We start from the raw sequence: 21,842 nt of genomic DNA, 5'->3' as shown, positions 1-21,842 counted from the left end.
TGTTATAAAGGGGGACTGAGCAGAGCAGCTCAGCTCTTAGCAAAGGCCCTTGAAACTGCTCTGTGAATGGAGTAGAGAAGGACCCTGGCAGAGCCATTTCCTCAGCACCATGTTCACCTGGAAAAGGACACAAGATTCCACTTTATTTGGAAACCCTTTCCTGTAAAGTGACCCGACTCCCACAGGTATATATACCCAAGACACAGCTTCATATTGTGTGCTTTCTAACCCCCCTTTTTTTTTTCTTGCCCGAAACAGAAAAAGGCCACTAAGGAAGTTTAAGAACAGTCCCACAGTTTCCAATCTGGTGCAGAATTCCTTCAGGGGCATTCAGGGGAACAGGTATAGTTGTTATTAAATTAAGATCCCATTATCTTCAACCGTCTGCAAATCCCTTAAAAAATCATCTAGAAAAAGTTCCACATGTACAAATGTGTGGGTTTGAAAATCCACATCTCCTGGCACTGACTGGAGACTAATCCCAGAAGCGATTGTTTTCAAACAACAAAAGAAAAAGAAAAAAACACAAAATTAAAAGGAAAAATAAAACTAAAGACATTTTACATTTACAAAAAGAATACAATTTACATAATATGATGATGATAATAATAACAATAATATGAATACTCCATTTCAGTTGTTGTCTTTCTTCCTTTGAAATGTTAGTGTCTATATGAAAAAAAAAAAGTCCCATTCAAATAAAGCCCCTGCCCTACCCAGATACCCCCCCCCCCCCCCCCCCCCCACAGTTGTTGATCCTGTGTCACAGGTAGGTGCTGTTTAAGGAATTCTCTGCTTTGCGGAGGTATTCTGTCAGGGAAGCGCACTTTGAACTCCACTATCAAGTCCCCACGCTGCGTGGGGCTCTTTGGGAAGGGCAGCCCCTCCCCTCGCAGTCTCTTCACTGTCCCTGGTTTGATGATGTCGGTACAAGGCAGAGGAATTACTCGGTTGTCGATCGTGGGAATGTTGACCGTGCAACCACACAGAGCCTGAGAAAGAAAGCAAAGAAAGGACTTAATAAGATCCGGCCACAGCATTACATATATATTAGGTGCTGTGCAACTCAATCAGCATTTGATACGGTATGGCTAGTGCTACATTAGTATTTCCAGCACTGCTTCATCTCAAAACCTGGTCATGTTCAATATGGGATCTGTGTGTATGACGCATTCATCCTACCAGTGACAGAGCTGTGAGTGACCTGTTGTCCTACACACCCACCCCACCCTTATATGTGCAGTTTGAACTATACCTGCAAACAAGACCTTCAAAATGTATTGTGACCTTTACTAAGCCTGTAAATAAGTTATGCAGTGTTAGAAACCAGCTTTTTTATGTGGCTGACTTTAGCGGTTGCTTTTACAGATCTGTCTTAGGGGTAGGGAGATGGAGGGGAGGTGGGAATGAGTGAAAATAGCATTTTTACTAGCAAAGGATAACAGCTGACAGCTTCCTGTGTGCGTGTGCTTGCGTGGGAGTGCAGGCGTGCACAGGGGCCCTAAATTTAGCAGAGCTCTCATCTTCCAGAGCTGATGAGGTAACTGAAGAATCAGCTGAGCTAATAAAATGGTTTCTGGAGGTGGTCTGTGCAGGGGCTGGGGAGGAGAGAACGTGGGCTGAAAACTGAGTGGGAGAGAGAAAGAGAGAGAGAGGTCATTGTTTTATATGAATTCAATGCAATGAGTATGAATCAACTGATATCTTGAGTTACTAAAGGTTGGTAAGCAATGGACTTGCTGTGTGGGTAAGGGTATGAAACAGTCATCTTTCTGTATTCTTGTGATTTAGATTTGCTTTGTAACATTCAGATTTCTATTCCTCACACCCTTATATCTAAACACAAAGAGGAATTCTGTACATCGGTTAAGATAACACTGATAAAACAGCCCCCTCAAGCAGTGTATGCTACAGCAGCTATTAAAAGCCAGCCGACCTCAATAGCCCATGTGCAGCATATTGCAAGCCTGACTCTCACTGAAATACCCTTCGGATATAAATAGGCCATTATTCTAATAAATCTTTTAACTGCAATTTACAACCTAACCACAAGACTGCTTCACCTGAATGCACTTCTAGGTAGGCTTTCCATCCATGTGGCAGAGCAATTTGTTTTGTCTAACCCGTGACCCTATTGAGATATGTAACTTTTGCAGGTAAGGCGCCTGGTGACTAAATGTGTGCTGTACTCTTCTGCAGTGTTCTTGCACCCCTGTATATTTAAAAACTCTGTAAATCATCAAGATACCCTTTCGCTGCTGAAGTCTTTTGTAGTGTATTCTTGCTTGGGAAGGCAAGCTTTCAAACTGTGGCGTGTCAACTGCAGGCCAAATAGGAAATTGCTGAATACAGTTTGGTAGTCAAGCGGGTTTAAATATATATCCATAACCTACAGCCAAGCAGTGCATGGACGGAAAGCAGTCAGAGCCTCTGGCAGAGCTTATTTTAATCACAGAAAAACGAACCACTGCAGGTTCATTCCAGGTCAACTCAGCCAATGGCTTGCGCTAATTTAGATTTAGTAGATCAGGACAAATCGCTACAACACAGAACTCTGATTGGTTTGAGTGTCTAGACGAGGCAGCAGATCCTCCATAACAGAGAAGTACCAAGTGGGGGGCTACAAGACTGGAGCTGGGGGAGATAGATGTGAATGACTCAAACGCAATGGAAGGGTACAACCAGTCTAGTTCTCAGAGAGGACAGAGTTGGATGATATAATGTCTGTAGGGGCAGTACTTCCCAAGTTTTAAACTAAATATATTATAAACAATCTGAGACAACATTATTTTAACTCACATTTTTGAAGCATTTTGGAATCTTTGACAATCATATGCTCTGAATTTTACTGACATTCTGATACTTATAAAGAAGAAGAAAACAAAACTTTCTCTAGGACTGCATAGTGTAACTCAATGAGCTTGGTATGTTTGATTCCACTTAATTTCCAAACCAAATAAAACAAAGCCAGCATGAAAAGCCCATCCCCTAAGGACTGCAATACATGTTTATTTGTATAAACTACAGAGCTGGACTTGAAATACATCAATAACCCACTCTGCACATGCTTCATGACATCAGTGTTTGTTTTTAGATGCTTTTAACATCTGCCTAGAAACATGAACTCTAAAAAAAACTACACTTTGTGTCATTGTACCCTCTTTTAATAAAAGGGATAACCAGTTTTGGCTTCAGTTAATAAGAATTCAAGCTTAGAGACACATATCTATTCAAGCTTTAGAGACACAGATCTAACCTTGCCCTTGAGAGCAAAACAGAATTGGAAAAAAATGCAGTAATAGCAAATAGGCTCATTTAGCAAATAGGCATGTTCACTGGTTTTTCCCAATTACACCCAGAATCACAGCTGATACACATGCAATGTGAGCAGCTCCTACTAAAAATACAAGAGACATTATCGCCCTTTTCATCAGTTATGTTACTGTACTGCAGCTGTGGATTATGGTTCCTTGCTGTTCATCACAAAAGCATTACCCACTGAAACCCCTCTGAACATACATTCACGCTACCGAGGTGCTAGATCTCTCGCAATGCATCTCTACCACAATGAATACACTACTCAGGTAAAGGCAGTTACAAGCAGAAACATGAATGGAAACAAAACAGACTCGCAGTCAAGCTTGGCACTATAGGGATGTGCAGGGAAGGACTGCATATTGGTACACTTGGACCTGCAAAGCTGGAACTAGCCTTGGCAAAAGAAAATCAATTCCTGCCAGAGGTTCCCAGAAACTTATCCCAGCTTCACCAAAGGAAATCCTAAACCCTGACATTTGTTTAAGGGACCATTTTATTTCTGGATATGCTTTCTAATATAATCAAGCCCATACCTTGAAATCCTACTTCCTCTGCTGTTCTCACTCCAGTACAATAATTCTCTTCTAGTGCTGGCAAAGCCTTTTGCAGAGATCTCTGTGGGACTAACCCATCGCAGAGGGGCACCACATTCCTGGAAGCTCCACACCCAGGGTGGGTTTAAATCAGGCCAATGCACTGCAAAGTCCTCATCAGCCAGCCTGCGGCATCACTGCGTGGACTCAAGTGGACGAGCTACAGAAAAGGTGGCCCAGTACCATGACACAGAAGCTCGGAAAAATATATAAAAATAAAATGCATAGAAAAAGAGCCCATCTTTACATTTTTGCAGGACACTATCGTGAGTTTCTACTGTTGGTGAATTACCCACGTCACATGCCTTATAAAAGTTTACTGTGGCATGGTTGGTAATGTATATAGTATGGTTACTCGTCGGTTACCCATAAATAGGTTATTTATACCCATACCCATAAATAGCAAATTCATCATGCAAATGAGCTGTTATAAAACATACACACACACACACACACACACACACACACACAGCTATTTCATTATGTATTAGAAGAACAGTTAAATAAGTACACAGGTTTGTGAAAGAGAAGAGGCCATTCTTCCATCCCTTCCTACCACACCAGGTGGTAAGTTAATAAATGCACTCAGAACCCACGAAGCACATTTTTGCTAGAACAACCCTACTGTAAGAGGCAGAAGTAATCCGCCACAGCGCTCCACGTACAGTTTCAATAGGTCTGTATTGCTCGATAACATCGGTGTACTCTGCAGTGCCACAACTCTGGGATTGAGAGGTTAACCCAGGATTCAGCCAGCTGCCTCACTGCTTTATAATCAAGCAGGGGCAAATTACAGAATCTGCAGTCTCTCTTCCCATCTGCAGGAGATTGTGAAGGCTGAGGTTTAAAGGGCAAAGGGCTTGCGGCTGTTAATCCTATCAATCAGTGTTGTACCTCGTAATACAGTACAAGTAAATCACACGCGTTATTCTTCCTAAATCTGAATTTAATAAAGAAGCATGTGCAGGAGTGCCTATAAGCTGCATCTCTGTCTAGTAGGACTACAAGCCATTCTTTCAAAATGGCACAAATTTCTACTCCTAAATCACTTGAAGGAGCTAGTGATCATTGAGGAGTGGTCACGTGTCTCTCCAGAACAATTCAAACCCCTTGCAGACTCTTCACCTCAAATCAGTGCAGCACTGGTCACACCCAGTGACAGTGCTATGGCGGGTGTTTCTAACATTCTGTCCAGCCCCTGTATACTCAAGAGGGCTGCCACCTTCTGCCTCACTTGAGCCAAGGGGGGGAATGTAACAGCCTTATAATGCCTGCTGCCCCACACTTAATGTGAGCTGGACAACAACTATGGTGTGACTCCAACCGCCACATACTGACAGACTCTACAACTCCCCTGCAAACAGGTTCCTCTTACAGACTGCTGGGATTCTGCTGCTGACGAGGAGCTGCAGGCGTGGAGCATCTCGTAGGCTCCACAAGTACTTTTAAAGCAGAACTTTCTGTGTAGAGAGAGGTAGTGGTGGTGGAGGTGGGGTGTTCCAAACACTAAATCAGTGATTTATCATTTAACAGAGTCAACATTGCATCACGCAGTCTCACATCTCTCATCACAGATCTCCTGATTGGGTGAAGATGACACTCATTTTGAGGAATCTCCCATTTCATCTGTATTTGTGTCAGTGTTCAAAGGCTCCTAGGCTTAATCTGGCATGCAGAAGCAGCTGTGGATGGAAGACAACTTAGTAGATGGAGCAAAGATGCTGAATTCTTTGTACAACTGATACATTCTTGTGCAGTGTTTAAGGCGGCTGTGCTGGGGGTGGGGTGGGGAGTGGGCACAGTCCATGTAACTCATGTACAGCACCAGATGCTGTATTGGGAGCTGAAGCCATGCCGAACTCAGTGGAAACTACAGTCCTGCGCTCCATACACCTTGCCAACTAATGCTGGTCTCACTACTCACAACAACACATCACATTACCCATGGCACAGTCCCTTTTCAGAGCAAAAGATAACAAGCTATTCCAAGACAAATGTTTGAACAAGACATCTTTATAACTAAGAAACCTCATTGAAACATTTGGAAATAACACATCCTTTCCTCCCATTAACATAACATTGTCACAAATCCTGTCGTGCCTTTTTAAAATTTGTTTTCCATTGCACTTGTATAAGTGAAGAAGCCCACCCCCTTATACAGAACTTATACAGCAGTGTTGTGGCAAAAATGGCTTCCTATAATACCTCAAATATTTTACTATCCGTCATACACATGAACAAATAGTGAATGACTGAAAACGGTGAATTAGTCAAGGTCCCTTAAACAGTGTAGTACAATTTATTGCCAACATGATCAGTGGATTTGCTGAATCAGAGAATTGTTCAATCATAAAACAACAAGGGAACGCTGTGCTAGGGAAATGCTGCTGACACAAAGCATCCCTTTGAACACTTGCATTGCATACCTCTTTCAGACAGACGGTGGCACTGTAGATGACGTTGGAGCCGTCCCTCTTGAAGTGCGGGTGAGGCTTGTCCTTGAGCACGAAGGCGATGTCTGCGGGGATGTTCTCGGGGGTCTCGTCCCCCTCCTTGGGGAAGGTGATCTTGGTGCCCTCCTTCCAGCCCCTTTTGATAACAATGTGAAGGATCTTATCCTCGGAGCGCGCGGTCCTGCCGTCGGGGTTGAGCCGGCGCCGCGTGATCTTCATGCGCTTGGTGCAGCCGTGGAAGATCTCCTCCAGGGACACGCGTAGCTCGTGCACTACGGGGGCGTCCTGCAACTTGCCTCGCCTGTACAGGGGCTCCGCGGGATGCCTGCGCCCGCCGCCGCCATGGTGAAACCCGTTCACGCCGTTGCTGAAGCGTCCGAAGGCACTGAAGGGGTCCTCATCCCCGTCCATGTCCAGGTCCATGTCCTGCTCCCCCCCCACATGGTCGAAGCCGTTGGTGGTGCCCCGCGAGCGGCCAGGCCCGAAGAACATGTCGAAGGGGTTGGAGCCCCCGAAGAAGGAGGCAAAGGTGGCGTGGGGGTCCCCGTGGAAGGTGTAGTGGTAGGTGCTCCCAGGACCCCCTGACGAGCCCACTCCTCCAGCCTTCAGACCTGCAGAAACAAGGAGGAGCAGCATGAGAGGGATGAGATCTACAAGCAAGGTAAGTATATATTTTTTGATATTTGTCAAGGAAAGATAACTCCACTCAATGACTGACTAATAGTAAGCTCTCAGAAAGATAACTCCAGTTAATAGATCAGTTTACTGCTCCCAGTTTTGGATATGCCCATGTCATTTTTCAATATATTTTTCAAATACCGTTCAAATGCCATAGAATAAATTCCATACTTTCAAAGCATATCTTTGCATAAAATCTGTACATCTGCATAAAGAGTAGCAGGAGAGCTAATCATAAGAAAATGAATCAGCGCTAATGTTTCTAAAGCCCTGCGTATCAATCCACTTACCCAGACTGACAAGCGCAAGATATGAATGGAACAGTAGTCTCTTTGTTAAACATACAGCCAGTGGAATCAAAGACTGAGTGAAAAGCACAGAAATGTCTTTAATTCGGTAGCTTTAACTCAGAGAGCTGATCCGCTACTCTCCGAGTTGCTCACAGTGTCTGCCAGCTCTAATTTTAGACATGGTATCTGGTAACATGGTAACAGCAGCTACACCACACAGCGTTTCACTGCACATCCGACTTAAATGCTCTGCTTAGAGAAGAATGCATTTCGGGGGGGGGGTAATAGTACCACAAAACAAAAACAGAAATGAAAATACTGTGCTGTACAAGGTAGCTGAGGTCATGATTCAAGCTAAAGACAAACATCTCAGGGTAATTGAAACCAACATAAAACAAAATGACACATAGCCGTTGCTATGAGATGTGTCTGAACAGCAGCCACCATTAATTGTTGCTGCCCTCAAACTCTGCTCTGTGGGAGACCACTCATTACTGTATTACTGCTGTATGCACTGATACTTGTAAATTTAATAATCTTTTGTTTTATAGCCCCCTGTATATATTTGTGTCCTAACAGGGCTGAATGCAGTGTTGTCGAGGAGTTGAGGACTGCAGCACATGCCTCTATAACGGACAGAGCCTAGAATGCAGGGGTCACTTCTAGAATCTTAGGTCTCCCGTTTACTTCACATACAAATATTTTCAGTGGAATTCACTCTTTGGATTTGTCCGTTTCCACGCAGCTGTTAGTCGAACAAGAATGGTAATGAAATTATTTGTTTTTGTTTATTATGTTTCATTTCCATTTCCAGAAAAGACTCAACTAAATATGGGTCCAAAAAGTCCACACAGGACCTAAACTGGGGTTAGGTTTTCCCATAGCACTAATATTCAAATATTAAAAAGGGTCAGATTAATAATCTGGGTATTTATATCTGATGTCAGTGCTGTCTTTGGTTAAGAAAAGGAGTTCAGTACTTCTATACTGCAGCAAGACAGCAAGAGGTAAGGCCCCTCATTGCAGACCCAAGACAAGAACCTTCCTCATCAGCACCACACAGAAGAATCGTGTATTTGGTCCGAATTTGCTTGTGAGAGTGTGTACAGTAGTGAACAATGCATGTCCCACAGGCAGTTAAATCTGACATTTTAGGCTGTCCTACAGTAAGGCTGTCTTGGTATTTGAGACCAGCTTGAAGAAGGGAGATAAAAGGCTATATGACTGTATGTATGTCTGTAAAGAGGTTACCAGTCTAGCACTATTAGAGGACCCCTCTCCAAGAAATAACTCACTGTCTAGCGCCTCATTTAAAAGAAATGATTTCCATCTGAACTCTGTAAAAACACTCTGAAGAATCAAGCAGTAATGACAAAAACCTTCTGGCAGCTGGTGCTCAACCACTCATTATTCTACAGTAACAAGGTTGTTGGTTTACATTTTAATTGCAAGAAAATGTACTGAAACAGCAAAGGATAAATTACATAATAGATATTTAATAAGCCCTATAAACACATTAACAAATCACATTGCATTCTCAATCTTCATAACCTCTCCAGAACCCATTCCTAGACATATGCCAAACTTAGCCTTGGGTCTCAGGATGGACAAGGGACATTTTAAAAGTTTAGTGTCTTCAGGTTTGGTGAAGTATCACTACTAATGCTACTAAAATCAAAATTACAAGGTACCTTGTTAACTCCTCCACTATGGCCAGTAGCTTTGTTGGAGCATTTCTAACTGGCATCTACCTGTTATTTTAATTATCTATATTGTTATAATTACTTTAATTTTGATGAACCACAAAAGATAAGTCTAAATTTAATGTATCAGATTAAATGAATACAGTCTGTGTTCTTGCTTTTTCCAGAAATTTTATTTGGCGCTTAATGGGTTAATATGTATTGCCAGTGACTAGCTCAGCCCATTCTGTATTGCCAGTGACTAGCTCTGCCCCTTCTGTGTTGGCAGTGACTAGCTCAGCCCCCTGTTTTGTCCGTGCCTCACCCCCCCTTCCTCTATAAGGCTCTCACTCACCCTCCTCGCCATACTGATCGTAGATGCTCCTCTTCTTGGGGTCGCTCAGCACCTCGTAGGCCTCAGCGATCTCCTTGAACTTGTCTTCTGCGTTGGGGTCCTTGTTTTTGTCCGGGTGGAATTTCAGTGCCATTTTTCTGTAGGCCTTCTTGATCTCCTCCTCGTTGGAGCCGGATGGGACCCCCAGAATCCTGTAGTAATCTTTCCCCATGGCGATAAGCTCACGGTTAGTGCTCTTCTGGGACAAACAACCTCGCTTGCTGCCGAAACCAGTGGGAGAAAAGGCACTGGGTTAGCAAGACACGGCCAGCGGACAACAGTGTGACACACATCCATAACTAAACAAAAGACATGGAAAACAAGTCAAGCAGACAAACATGCGCTGGTGAAGAACTGTGTGTGGTGGTGTGGATGGGGTCGCCCCGCACTGCGAGAGCAGTGTGCGGTACAGTGTGTGAACAGCACCCATCACTGTGATTACAGGCCATATCTAATTGATGAAATCCTTTGCCACTCTCTTATTTCTGTCCATGTAAGTTAAAACAATATGCCTCTACCCCTAGGAGTTAAAAATATATGTTTCGTATTGTTAAATCTACAGATTTTGTTATACCAAGTCAACTTGCAAAGGACTCGAACAGAAGTTTTAGTCATTTGAGGATGTTACACTTGAAAAAAAATAGACAGCATGAAGTTTTATGGATTCCACTCATGGAAGCGTGGGAGGAAGTATAATTACAGCTGTACTTTGGAAAAGGAATTGCCCGTGACACAAACGGGGACACGCTGAGATCTCCAATCAGGTAGCTTAAAATTAGAGCAAAAAGAACAGCCTCCTTCAACAGCCAGCATTTTGAAACTAGAACAAATCGACGGGAATACTTGAGGACTGACGTCAGAGTGTGTCCCAGAGGGGGTTTACAGATTTGAAGAACCACGATTACAACGAAATAACATAAATGAACACATCCCTGAACGAAAGACGAATCCGCAGTCTAACAAGAGAATGTGATATATTCCCAATTAACACAACATAAACTTATAAGGTCTTGCATTTACTCCAATACAAATGTACAGATTTATACATGTTTTTTTATTATTATTATTTTTGTTTTTTTAAGATTCTATGACGCGTATTTTCTGAATGGATATTTCATTTCAGTTTTGAGTTTTAAAAAGACATCAAGACATCACAGCAACGCAAGAAAGCGAGCCGAGGTGCACATACTCGTTTATTTTTCAGGTCTGTTATAATTATACGCGACCTATTGCTGAAACACGTAGCACTACCTCATGGACATACAGCAAGTGCTATACCGCGTACAGCTGCCAGGTGTTGGTTAAAATCACAAGTATGCAAGTTCTATTTAACTGTAATGCATTCACTACACACAGGAGTACACTGCTGCTAGATTTAAATGTAGCTTTCCCCGAACCGAGCTCATCTCTCTAATGCAATTCAAGGTAGCCAAAAACAGGTTAACATTTGAAGCATATCATTAAATAACAAAATTTATTTCCAAAAACGCAACCCCATATTTGCCTAGCTCATTGCTGTCGTTAATTTCTCCAATGAAAAATAAAAGTTGACTCGTGCATATAGCGGTGTGTAATACTATTACTATCTAAATGAACTATAACATTCTTTCCATAGCTAAAAATAAAAATGTCACCGCCACTGTGCGATGTATAAGCAATGTAAACGCTGACTGCAAACACATGGTGGAATGATTTACACACACAGCCGACAGTGAAATGTACGGATTCAGTTTCCACATTCTCAAACTCCATAAACTACATTTACAAGCGGATGGCACATATAATGAACTAACAACACATTCATATCATATTAAGTTTGTTTCTCACCGCGGTTTTACCCAGCACTTGATTTGCGTGTTTAACAAGCACGTAATGGAAGGCTTTACTCCTTTTTCAACCACGTTGATGTATAGTCCAAGTAAAACCATGCTGCCGTTTATACAGAAACAGTGTTTTGTAAAGCAAAGCTCATTTTATATAGAAATCCTAGCACCTTACCGTGTCCGAGTATCGGCTTTGCTGTCTGACACTCCGCTTCGCTTGTCAACCTATTCCACAAACTCCGCCTACACTGAGCAACGCAGCTCCCTCGGCACCGCCCACTTACTGGAACACCCTGTCAATCAATAATCTGAGAAGACTGGTTGGTCGTCCAGGTCTTCACGCTTCAACGAGGACGCCTCCTGCTTCCGTGCCACGCGATTCTATGGCACATTGCTCGTTCAGATAGGCTCATTCAACTTGTTCTTAAATTCTAATGGTTTACATTTCCGCCACTCATTCTATAAGCCCTACTTTTGTTAGACATGGGCAGCTAGTTGATTGGAGGGATTTACAACCATTGATTCCCCCCCCCCTCCTCCCAATGCCGCTGTTTGGTGATTGGCTGACACTTTGCCAGCTTGCGTTGTCCCCTCTCATGTTTGGTTCTGATGAAGTTGCCGGCATTCCTTTATCTGTGAGTCAGAGCTTGGAGTCACGGGGAAGCTTCCAGAAGCTATAGTGACGATCTCAGCAACTCCAACTCATTCACAGCTGCCTACACTAGGGCTGTCACGAGCAGTTACGCGAACACGGAGCTACCAGAACGCTGAAGATCCATTCACAGTGGCCAAAAGAACATCCTGAGCCATGCAATATCGATCTCCATCGATAGCTCTTAGAAAAAAATAATATCCTTTGCAGTTAATAATAATGCGCTCATCGTTTTACTGTATATTGCTGGCAAAATAAATAAATAAAAAACATTATCTGGTACACAGTACATTTTTGTTTTAAAATAAACGCTGCACTTTGCAGTGTTTGTGTGCAATATGTAAGGAAGGAATACATGCATAATCTCGTCTGTTCATAATATTTTGTAGGGTTGCGACCTTTCCCCAAATCCAGTATTTGTGTCATATTAACCCGTTATAAAACGTTCCTACAATATTATTGTAGCCTGGTTAAACGTTATGCTTTTTTACTATTTGGTCAGCTTTTCAGTTTTAGTGAACAAGCCTTTTAGCTTACAGTCTTCTATACTTGTTATATTTGTATGCTGCCTGTTTCTCCCTGGTCATGGCTGTGACTTGTACTGTACCCAAGAGCAGTGGGACAGCTCTGCAGTGCGGGTCAGAGTCTGGGCTATGGGAGAACATTCCTTGAATTAAAACCCATTGTTAACTGAATATAATGCAGTAGGGCAGATGTACGTGGTTTGGGGTGGCGTTATTAAGATCTGCCATGGTTAAGATCATTAAAATACTGCCCTAACCTGCCAGACCCTGTGTGTATATCTCTCACTGGACCAATTTGTTTGTTGTACAAATGCCACCCCTAACATGTATATTGTAACTAAATCAAATGTGCATCTTGCTCCCTTCTGCAGGCCAGTTCATCACAATGGGCAGGACAGCAGACATACAAGATGATAATATAGAAGGCTTATAGCATGCACTTGCTTGGCTGGTGCTGTCCACAGCTGTGCAGTTAGGGATGTGATGTTTCGAGAGGAGCTGTACTGTCTCTGTGACGAGCCATTCTGTTACACAGACTTCACCCAGGGATGATCTCCTGTCCCTCCAGAACACTGAATACAGCCTGCAAACTTGTCACCTCCAGTAAATGCAGTGCTGGATGACCAGTGCAGGCTTGGTTAACTAGGGGAGCAACACTAAAAGAAATAAGGTACAATTCTTTGCCAAGATGTTCAACGTCTCGGTTGACCTTCGCTCTATTAACACAATTCATTATTCGTTACCTAATCCAAGCCACCTGCTTTATATGTGTGGGTTATTTCAGCTTCTCATGATTATTAATGAGGTGAGTCTTACTATGTCTACAGAGGCAGCAGACTTCAGGACTTACATGGTCAGGGCTTCCTGTTGTAAACCGGGGCCAATGAAAAGCTAGCTGGAATCGAGGAGCCTCCTGACAGACAGGAAGCATGGACAAATTAGGCATGGTTGGAAAGCCAGGTTGTCATAGAAACTGATGCAGAGCTACAACTACATGAAGTACAAACCAAAGAACAAAGATGAAATGAGTCATTGCACACTGAACGAATAAGTACAAATGTTCCCTGGTGCTGTGTCAGTCCCTCCTCTGTGCGCACTACAGTGCCATAATTAAAGCAGGAGATGTGACTCTATAGTATGGAGTAATTAAAGGTTGACACATTGAGGACAATGACCTTTTGTCTATCACAAGGCACCATTTTAATAACAAGTGAGGGAATGTGACGCACAGGGGCTGCTGTCCCCTTATGACTCTAACTGAGCTCTTGCAAAGATATATCCACATCCTTCACCATGTTTTAAACACGCGAACAATGCACTTACAATGCTTAAGAGTGACTTCATGGCATAGTTCAATATGGGGAGGGAGGTAACATGGAGCAGATTGTCATCCATGTGATGGGGTGGCTACCACAGGAGATGAAGTTATCACAACTGTGTGAATAGTCAAATTTTAATTTTAGTCATCATCATTAAGGTGGAGACAGCCAGTATGGGTTTTTATTGAGGAGCAGTAGATTTGAAAGCAGAAGGATCTCAATGATGTCACAAGGGGCGTGGTCAGGGATGCCCTCCAACACTTTGGATGCTTTTCTATTGCTCTTACTGTTGATATAGTTTTTCTTTTTAACCCATGAATAACACGGTTCCCACTTTTCCTGTACTTTCCTTTTATAAGAGATAATAAGTCACATATAAGACAGGGAACGAGGAACTATGCCTGACCCAGGAGGAGTTTAACTGCCCCCAGGCCACAGACAACACTCAGGGGTAGCTCAGATTGTTTGTGATACCAAGAAGCCCCAGGAGTGGAACCCTGCTGCACTGTCATCTGTTGGTAAACAGGAGGTACTGCATGAGGGTTCTGCAGTGTAAGCATTCTATTTACCTCCATTTATACATGGGACCCAGATGCAAAAATAAATAGAACACCTGCCATAACATTGCCAGTAGGGAGCTGCAAGTAAACATTTGCAGCCTGGAAGCACAGATTCCACAAGGTGTTTAATTACTTTAGTTCAGGACGAGTGACTCAGCATCAGCAAAGTTGTGACTTAACTCATTCAATACCCTCACCACTCTTTGTATAAAGCAGTACCTCTTACCCTCTGTCCTAAGTCCTATCTCCACTTCATTTCCAACGGTGTCCTCTGGTTCTGGGGCCTGTGCTGTGCTTAAAGTATTGGCTAGGTATTTGTTTTGGCCTTTCACAAGAAATATATACAAGACCAACAATTGGATATTAAAGATGTAATAAGCAAGTACAAATTGCATGGTGTTCTAAAGGATTCTGAAGGTGCTGTTATACTTTCAGTTTGGTTGAGATTGTAGTGCTGTGGTTGTCTGGAAGGTATTCCTCGTGGCACTGCTGTTTAGTCACTAGTTTTTTGTACAGTAAGTAACTGTTTCTTAAGTTATATGAGCAACTACCCAAGGGCCCGCAGCACCAGCTGACACCCAGCTCTGCACAACATACAGTATATAGAAGAAGTGCTCTGAATGCCATGTCACTCCAGAGAGGGGCAATGGGCAGCCTGCATCGTCATGGCAGCACCAGAAAACAAGGACAAGGTCAGAAATGTGGGGAACGAGAGAGCTGGCTTGTGGATAGTGCACTGTTTCCCCTTGCTTAGTATGTCATCACTCCTTGAGTAACTGCTGTGCTTAGACAGCCTCCCAGGCACTTCAAAACCTTCTTACAGCTGTAGTGTCCCACAATCACATGTGTGCTACAATACTGAACACTGCATTCTTCCTCAGTTTACCCCTCTGTGCACTCAGCTCTTTGCACCCTTCCACTCCAGGCACACAGGTCTTCAGTGAGGGCAAGGACAGATTAAAGGACATGGGGGCCCTACACTAACCCATATTTTGGTGGCCCTGTGCATATTATGGTGAATAGTGTTATTGGCATATTGGTTAATATGGCCCTGCATTGGGGACAGAGAGTGTGAGCAGAGCGGGGAGCGGAGTGGGGAGTGGAGCTCGCCAATTGTATATGGAGTGGGACATTGCCGAGCTGTGCTGGGAAATGTTTTTTTTTGTTTATTTGTAGTGATTTTATTTTTTAACGGGAAAGGGGTGAAGTCAGCGTGGATTTATTAACCAGTGTTTTTCCGATGGTTTCCGGTGTTTATTGCCTATCCACTGTTTAAAGTTTTTTTTGTATGGGGGGTGTTTTATCGTTTTTTATCGGTTAAAACCGAAAATCAGAAGCCCTTCGTAATCTGTCTTTGAGTGAGGGGTATGCATGCAGCATCAGCACGTTCTGAATATCGCTTGCTCTCGTCTCACATTTTGATTTGAATCCTTCTGACGCGTGTCGGAACGTTTGTCTTCGTGACATTCAGTATCTCCCTCACCACTAAATAATAACTGGAGTCTGGAGACACACATCCACTGCACACACATGGAAACATGCAAGCTGCTCAGACTGGCAGCCTCAATGCACCCACACATTTTGATGTACTGCATGTCCTTAGCTGTCCTCACCCCAGTATAGAGAAGTTGTTCCGCTGATGTACTGCATGTCCTTAGCTGTCCTCGCCCAAGTTTGGAGAAGATGTTCTCTAGACTCACTGTATGTTAAACACTCAAGCGTGCCCCCTCCACTATCTCCACTGTTGCCAAGGATATGCATCTCCAACGTGGGATAACAGGGACCACCACAGTTAAATACTTCCTTTGAAAAAAGTACATTCTGTACTGAGAACATAAACTGAGCCTAAAAAAGGGAGCTGGTGAAAAGAGTTGCTATGGGTTGGGGACTGGATTTTATACAATAGCTTTCAGTGGATATAACTGGATTTGAATAGAACCCTTACATAACTCTCGCTGCTGCTGCATGATGTAGTGCACAGCTACAGCATATCAGTGTTTGCTTTTTACAGGTTAATGCATTTCAATCCAGCACACAGTTCCCATGGATACAGCCACCCCCTCCCTTCCTCCCCCAGCTTCCTCTCATCTCCTGGTAGAAGAGCCCTTGCTTCCACACACTCTCTCCTGCACTCCTCTCACCTCTCCCTTCTCAAGTCCGTGTGGGTTCAGTACTCACGATAAAGGCACATCTTAATAACCAGGGAAATTCATTGTTAAATGGGAATGGCTTTTTTAAGGCATGCATGAATAGAGTGGGTCTTATTTTTGAAGCAAATGAAAAGACAGAGGCACATTTTAAACAGTAATAGAAACCTTTGAATTGTATACAATTGGCAAGAAAATAAACCTACTGCTCTTGCCTGCAATATTGCATTGCACCATTACAGTGCTAAAATATTCCTGTATGTATACAGTATACCAGTATAGACCCTGCCTAGTCAGTTGATCAATACTGTGATATATCTAAATACTGCCACTGTTTAAATAATTAGAAAAGAGCTCAAGGTTATGAAAATCTGACATTAACAACAGTGAATGGTAATCATTTTATGTTATTTCCCTCAGTTATAAAATTAAAACATATTTAAAATATCAAAATAATGGTGGTATCTAGATCTACTGTTTCTTAGTTCAGTTGAATAGCATTATGGATCTCCTCCTAGCCTTCTAGTGGCTGATGAGGTAATAATACTGACATCAGCATAAGGCACAAAGTTATGTCTCCAATACAGAGTTGGCTCTTCAGTTTACCCTGGTTTGCCGTATTGTTTTTTATATGCTTTACCATACCTCTCTGGGATTTGCAGTGCTTTTCAACTTTTCTATGCTTTTACTATGATAACTTTTTTTTTTTTAATGTGAGAACCTGGCCAACTGCCATATGAGGTCGGAGGTCAAGGTTTTCTTATAATCTTGATTCAGACATAAAATAGTCATAATCTCAAAATATGAAATAAAGCTTCACTTTTTCAGCACAAATACTGCCTGTGGCAAGTATTTTCTTCATATATAAAATATTCCGGAATCACATTCCCTCATCACAAGCACACAATATGAGTTCCATGAACGGTGCTGATGGGATCTGTGAAGTGGAGGAGGCAGCAGTGCAGCATCAGCATCATCACCAATGGGTTCAAAGCCTGTTTATACCAAAGTTTTCCTAATGTGCAAGTCATAACAAAGCTGCTTTGGGCAGTGTATGATAATTATACCCCCTATGAGCACAGCTGGATGGAAAGGGGGCTTATTTAATCTACCTCAAACTGGCAGCTGCATGACAGCTGTGTAAGGAAAGTACATTATTTCTGTGTTTCTCTGTGTGAAGGAGCTCATACAACAAGGATTTAAGCAGAATTGAACAAGTTTCCTTTATTGATCCTAATAATCAAAATATACTTTTACAGCTTAATCGTTATCATTTGACACAATAATTAGGCCCTAGCTATTAACAGAAAGGAAGCAGCAATGTCAGTTACTGGTTCTGGAAGAAGCCTCGGACACGGCGCTGGTGTGTGTTCATTGAGGATCTTGATGCTTCTCAAATGCACCTCCAAGTGTCTGCTGTTTTATACAGTCTTGTGGCAAAGTGGTTAACAGTGTGCAGGTGCAAATGTGTAAATGCTGGCCTACGGCGACACCTCCAGATCGTGTTAGCTGTCTAATAACAACAAACAAGCAATTCTTTAGACAAGGCAAACAAACAAAACACTCGATAACAATACAGGTTTTCCTTCCGGTTCAGCATTAACCATTCAAAGCAATAGATCACTTCGCTACTTACCATTTTGTACCATCAATCATGCCCCCTTGGTTAACGAGTGCAAGCGCTCCTACAATCCATGGCTGCCACATTGTTTCCCTTCCCGGTCGATGATTTAGTGTACTGTAGCTCCACCCCCTTTCTAGATGGCCAACTTCTGTCTAACCTGGGAATGTCAGGCCATCCAGTCCAGCACACTGTTCCCTTTACACAGTGCCCTCACAGTTCGGGAGGGAGATTTATCACCAAGAACATTCTGTTTCTGTCACAAGTCTCTACACCCCTTTGCGTGAAAAGCTTATCTGTTGGCTTATCTCTGTGTGTCAGCAACATTTTGACCAGACAACTCCTGCTTGCACCAGGTCAGGTCAGTTTTATCGATACTTTCTCAGGCAATAAAACATTCTTTCCCTGATAACAGCCACATAACAGCATACTTTACAGCGCTGCCCTCAGAATCATAGTTTTGTACTCATTATCTTTTCATTAACTCTTTACAGTTGCACAAAAGGGTGGAATAACATTGCATAAACATTTTTTTCCAAAGAGTTATTGTTTGCATGATCCAGACAAACACTGGCCTTGTGTAATCCTTTTGTGTTTTAGATTTAGATATTTTAGATTTGTTTTAAAGAGGGTAAGTTTCACATAATGATAGCACCTCTCTCAGGCAGGATTTGAGCCTGTCATTGTTTAACTGGGGAGCCACTGTGCTGCCCCACTCATAAACCCCAGATCCTTGGGACGATCAAGTGGAATTTCCACTGCTTTAAACAGCTGACTAGATACCACACAGGCAGCCCGGAAGCTGCCTGTAATATTCCACACTACCCTTTTGCCTACTCACATGTCTGCTATTGGTGACGGTAATGATTCAGTGAGTGTGTCTGAGTACGTGTGTCTGTGTGGGTGTGTGGGTGGGTGCGTTGGTGCAGCAAGGAACACTGTCAGCCTAAGCTTGCCTTTCAGGAGAAAGCATTTCAAGCCATACCACTGTTACGTATGCACGCTGCATGACTAAAAAGAATTGAAAAAAATGTTAACCCGTGGGCTGTCAGAGGAACAGTGCTCATGGAATCACAGGTCTCAATATATATATCTTACTTTACTGAAAGACTGCAATGGACTTTGTGTTAACTTCTGTTATGTAAAATACATACAGCACCCTTCATTGCCAAAATGATATTGTATTTGAGGTCAAGAGCCATTATGCAAATGAGGATGCAATATGTGGCTAACTAACATGATTAACATGCTTTTGAAGGATCCCATTCTAGGTGGGGAGTGGGGAGTTTCTTGAGGTCAGAATATGAGAATCCAAGACCAGAGGACACAGCTGGAAATGAATTGGAGATAGACGTTGGACAGATGGAAGGAGACACTTCTTCACAGAGTGGTGAGGGGATGAAATGGATTACTGACTCATGATATTGAAGCAGAATTACTCAAATCAAGCTTGAGATAAGTTATTAGCTCAATCAGCTACTAGGAACCGGACCCGTTTGAGTCCTCTCACTGGTATATTCTCTGTTCTCTCTGTATGTTCTAAATGGGGCGAAGCTCTGGGTTTGTTTCTCCTGTATGCAAGAGTTTAGTTCAGGTTTTTGCTGCTGGCTGTCACGTCAATAAAGACAGCTTCTGGACAATTAGAACAATGAAACCAAACTCTGCCTGTAGTTTCTGTTTATTTGTCTATTCTGCATGTGTCTGTTTAAGGGGCTCTGATTCCTGAATGTGAAACAAGGTTAAAATCTCTATACCTGCTCAATGCAAACAGGCCTCTTCTGTGCTTTTTTGGATTGCCCTTGTCCGGTTCCCGGTAGCTGATTGAGTTGGGTTGGGCCTTAAAGGATTTTAAAGACTTCCGCCAAGTCCCCCTAATTCTTTGTTGTTCCAGGCTAAACACATTCACTTCTTTCTACCTTTTTTCTTGGCTCATTCCTTTAAGCCCTGCTGGAATTAGTGTGGTTGCTATTCACTGGATTCTCTCCAGGGCCACAGTGTCCTTTTGGTAATGTGGTTACCAGATACTGAACACAGTATTCTAAGTGTGGTCTCACCACTGTATTGAACAAACCCATTATAACCTCCTTTAAAATCCAGATTCAAAAGCCAGTGGTTTCATATGAATTGTAATGGCCATGCCAGGTCTCCCCCATTCTGTTCTGGTGTTCTGCCCACTGGGAAGGTCCTGTCCTCCCTTGATTTTATATACAGTAAGTAACTCCCAACTGTGGGGGCTCCCTCTCTATGGTTCCTGGTAAATAATTCTGTACATACTCTCTTAGTTACTGTCAGTTCCATGTGCATTGTAAACTGTGCTGTACATGCTCTCTTAGTTACTGTCAGTTCCACGGTCTTTATTCTGTCTGCCTGCTAATAAAGGTTTGTTTTGGGTTCAGCAAGCTGATTGTGTGGCCTGTCCTTAATATTAAGTACTGAGTAGTATTGTGAAGCTGCCTACTGTGGTCTAGTTAGTAACATAAATACATAGCTGTCTCCATGCAAGAGAGGCCACTACACACGACGTATTAACTGATTATAAATCAAACTGTGGTGCTCGGTATTTTATGTTTTTATTATTATTTAGTCATACAGAGACTTGGGGGTGAACTACGCATCACAACTGCTGCTGCAGTGTCATTTACAATATACCTCAGTTTAACGTCTCAGCCGAAGAACAGGACAGGGTTTATACATACAGGGTCATGATCTTTGACAGAGACTATTAGAATGTGTTTCACACCGGGTAACCCTGGGATGCTTTGTGACACAGGAGAGTACTCTGACTACACCACACTCTTGCATCAGAGCAGCCATCCAAGTTCATCAAAATTTTTGGCAGATATTTATACTGGGTAACCTTTCAAACACGCATGCCTGTCTCCAGAGTTATCCTTCCCATGTTGGGGTGGGGACGTGAAGATATTTACACAGGCCCTACTCTGTATGCCACGGATCCATCTGCACCTTAAAAACTTATCTGGAAAACTCAAAATCTCTTCTCTGTCCAATATCAAACTGGGGCAGATTAGGACACCATTAAAACTTGAATTGTTCATATCTGTATAGCAATACTAGCAAACAATCAAGGTTTTGTCTGCCCCTAGGTCCTACTTTACCTCATGGCGGAGTCAGCTGAAGAGCACATATCTATAGCCCACTCATTTCATTTCATTAGTGATGTTGTGCAAAGACAAACTGCCACATAAGTGCACAATGATGACCCAATCTCAGTCATTAATAAATCAATTCATTGCAACTAGAATTAAAAAAATCTATTTGACATGATTTCATCAGAAACACATTTACAATGAGCATCAATAGTACAGTGTCACTGAATTCAGAAACTGATAAAAAAATCATTAAAAATACCTATTTTTTGTGAGGGATGTCCTGGCTCGAGTTTGAGTTCTTGGAATTACCAGCAGACCTTCGTTGGCGATGGCTTAGAAGCAGGGGGTTAGTATAGTAGTTTGCTCATATCATTTCATAAATCTTGTCGGTGAAGTGAAATTTTTTAAAATCAGTACGGTAAATGCCAGACACTGATGAGGTGTGCCACTCCGAGCAGTCAATGAGCAGCTGGGTCACTCTGTTGAGATTCCCTACCTTCACAGACGGGAGGACATACTGCAAGCTTCCATATGTCGCCACATTTAGACACTCTCAATTTAGTAATAGTAACAGATGCACAACGACCCTAATTCATCAAGTACAAATAAGAGACTGCTGTGCAAGCACACCCCATCTGCTGCTGAGATGCCATAGATCTTTTTTACATTTTCAAATAA

At 42.6% G+C, this 21,842-nt stretch overlaps 1 protein-coding gene across 1 annotated transcript; it reads right to left on the bottom strand.

Moving 5' to 3' along the window:
* Positions 1–113: 113 nt before the first annotated feature.
* dnajb5 (DnaJ heat shock protein family (Hsp40) member B5) lies at positions 114–11,400 on the bottom strand. The gene is made up of 5 exons (XM_041270509.1): positions 11,236–11,400; positions 9,370–9,629; positions 6,338–6,975; positions 748–992; positions 114–117 (listed from the first exon to the last, which is right to left on the bottom strand). Exons 1-5 carry the CDS (start codon positions 11,334–11,336, stop codon positions 114–116), a joined length of 1,248 nt encoding a protein of 415 aa, XP_041126443.1. The 5' UTR covers positions 11,337–11,400.
* Between the last annotated feature and the right edge of the window lie 10,442 nt (positions 11,401–21,842).

The sequence above is a fragment of the Polyodon spathula genome, chromosome 2 (assembly GCF_017654505.1).
Source record: "Polyodon spathula isolate WHYD16114869_AA chromosome 2, ASM1765450v1, whole genome shotgun sequence".
NCBI lineage: Eukaryota > Metazoa > Chordata > Actinopteri > Acipenseriformes > Polyodontidae > Polyodon > Polyodon spathula.
Note: the sequence above shows the minus strand (reverse complement) of the source record. Positions and strands in the feature narration are given on the sequence as shown.

Coding starts and splice junctions, on each gene's coding strand:
- dnajb5 (XM_041270509.1), bottom strand. CDS start 11,336: ATGGTTTTACTTGGACTATACATCAACGTGGTTGAAAAAGGAGTAAAG. Junction 6,976..9,369: donor CGATCAGTATGGCGAGGAGG/GTGAGTGAGAGC, acceptor TTGTTTCTGCAG/GTCTGAAGGCTGGAGGAGTG. Junction 993..6,337: donor CCACCGTCTGTCTGAAAGAG/GTATGCAATGCA, acceptor TTTCTTTCTCAG/GCTCTGTGTGGTTGCACGGT.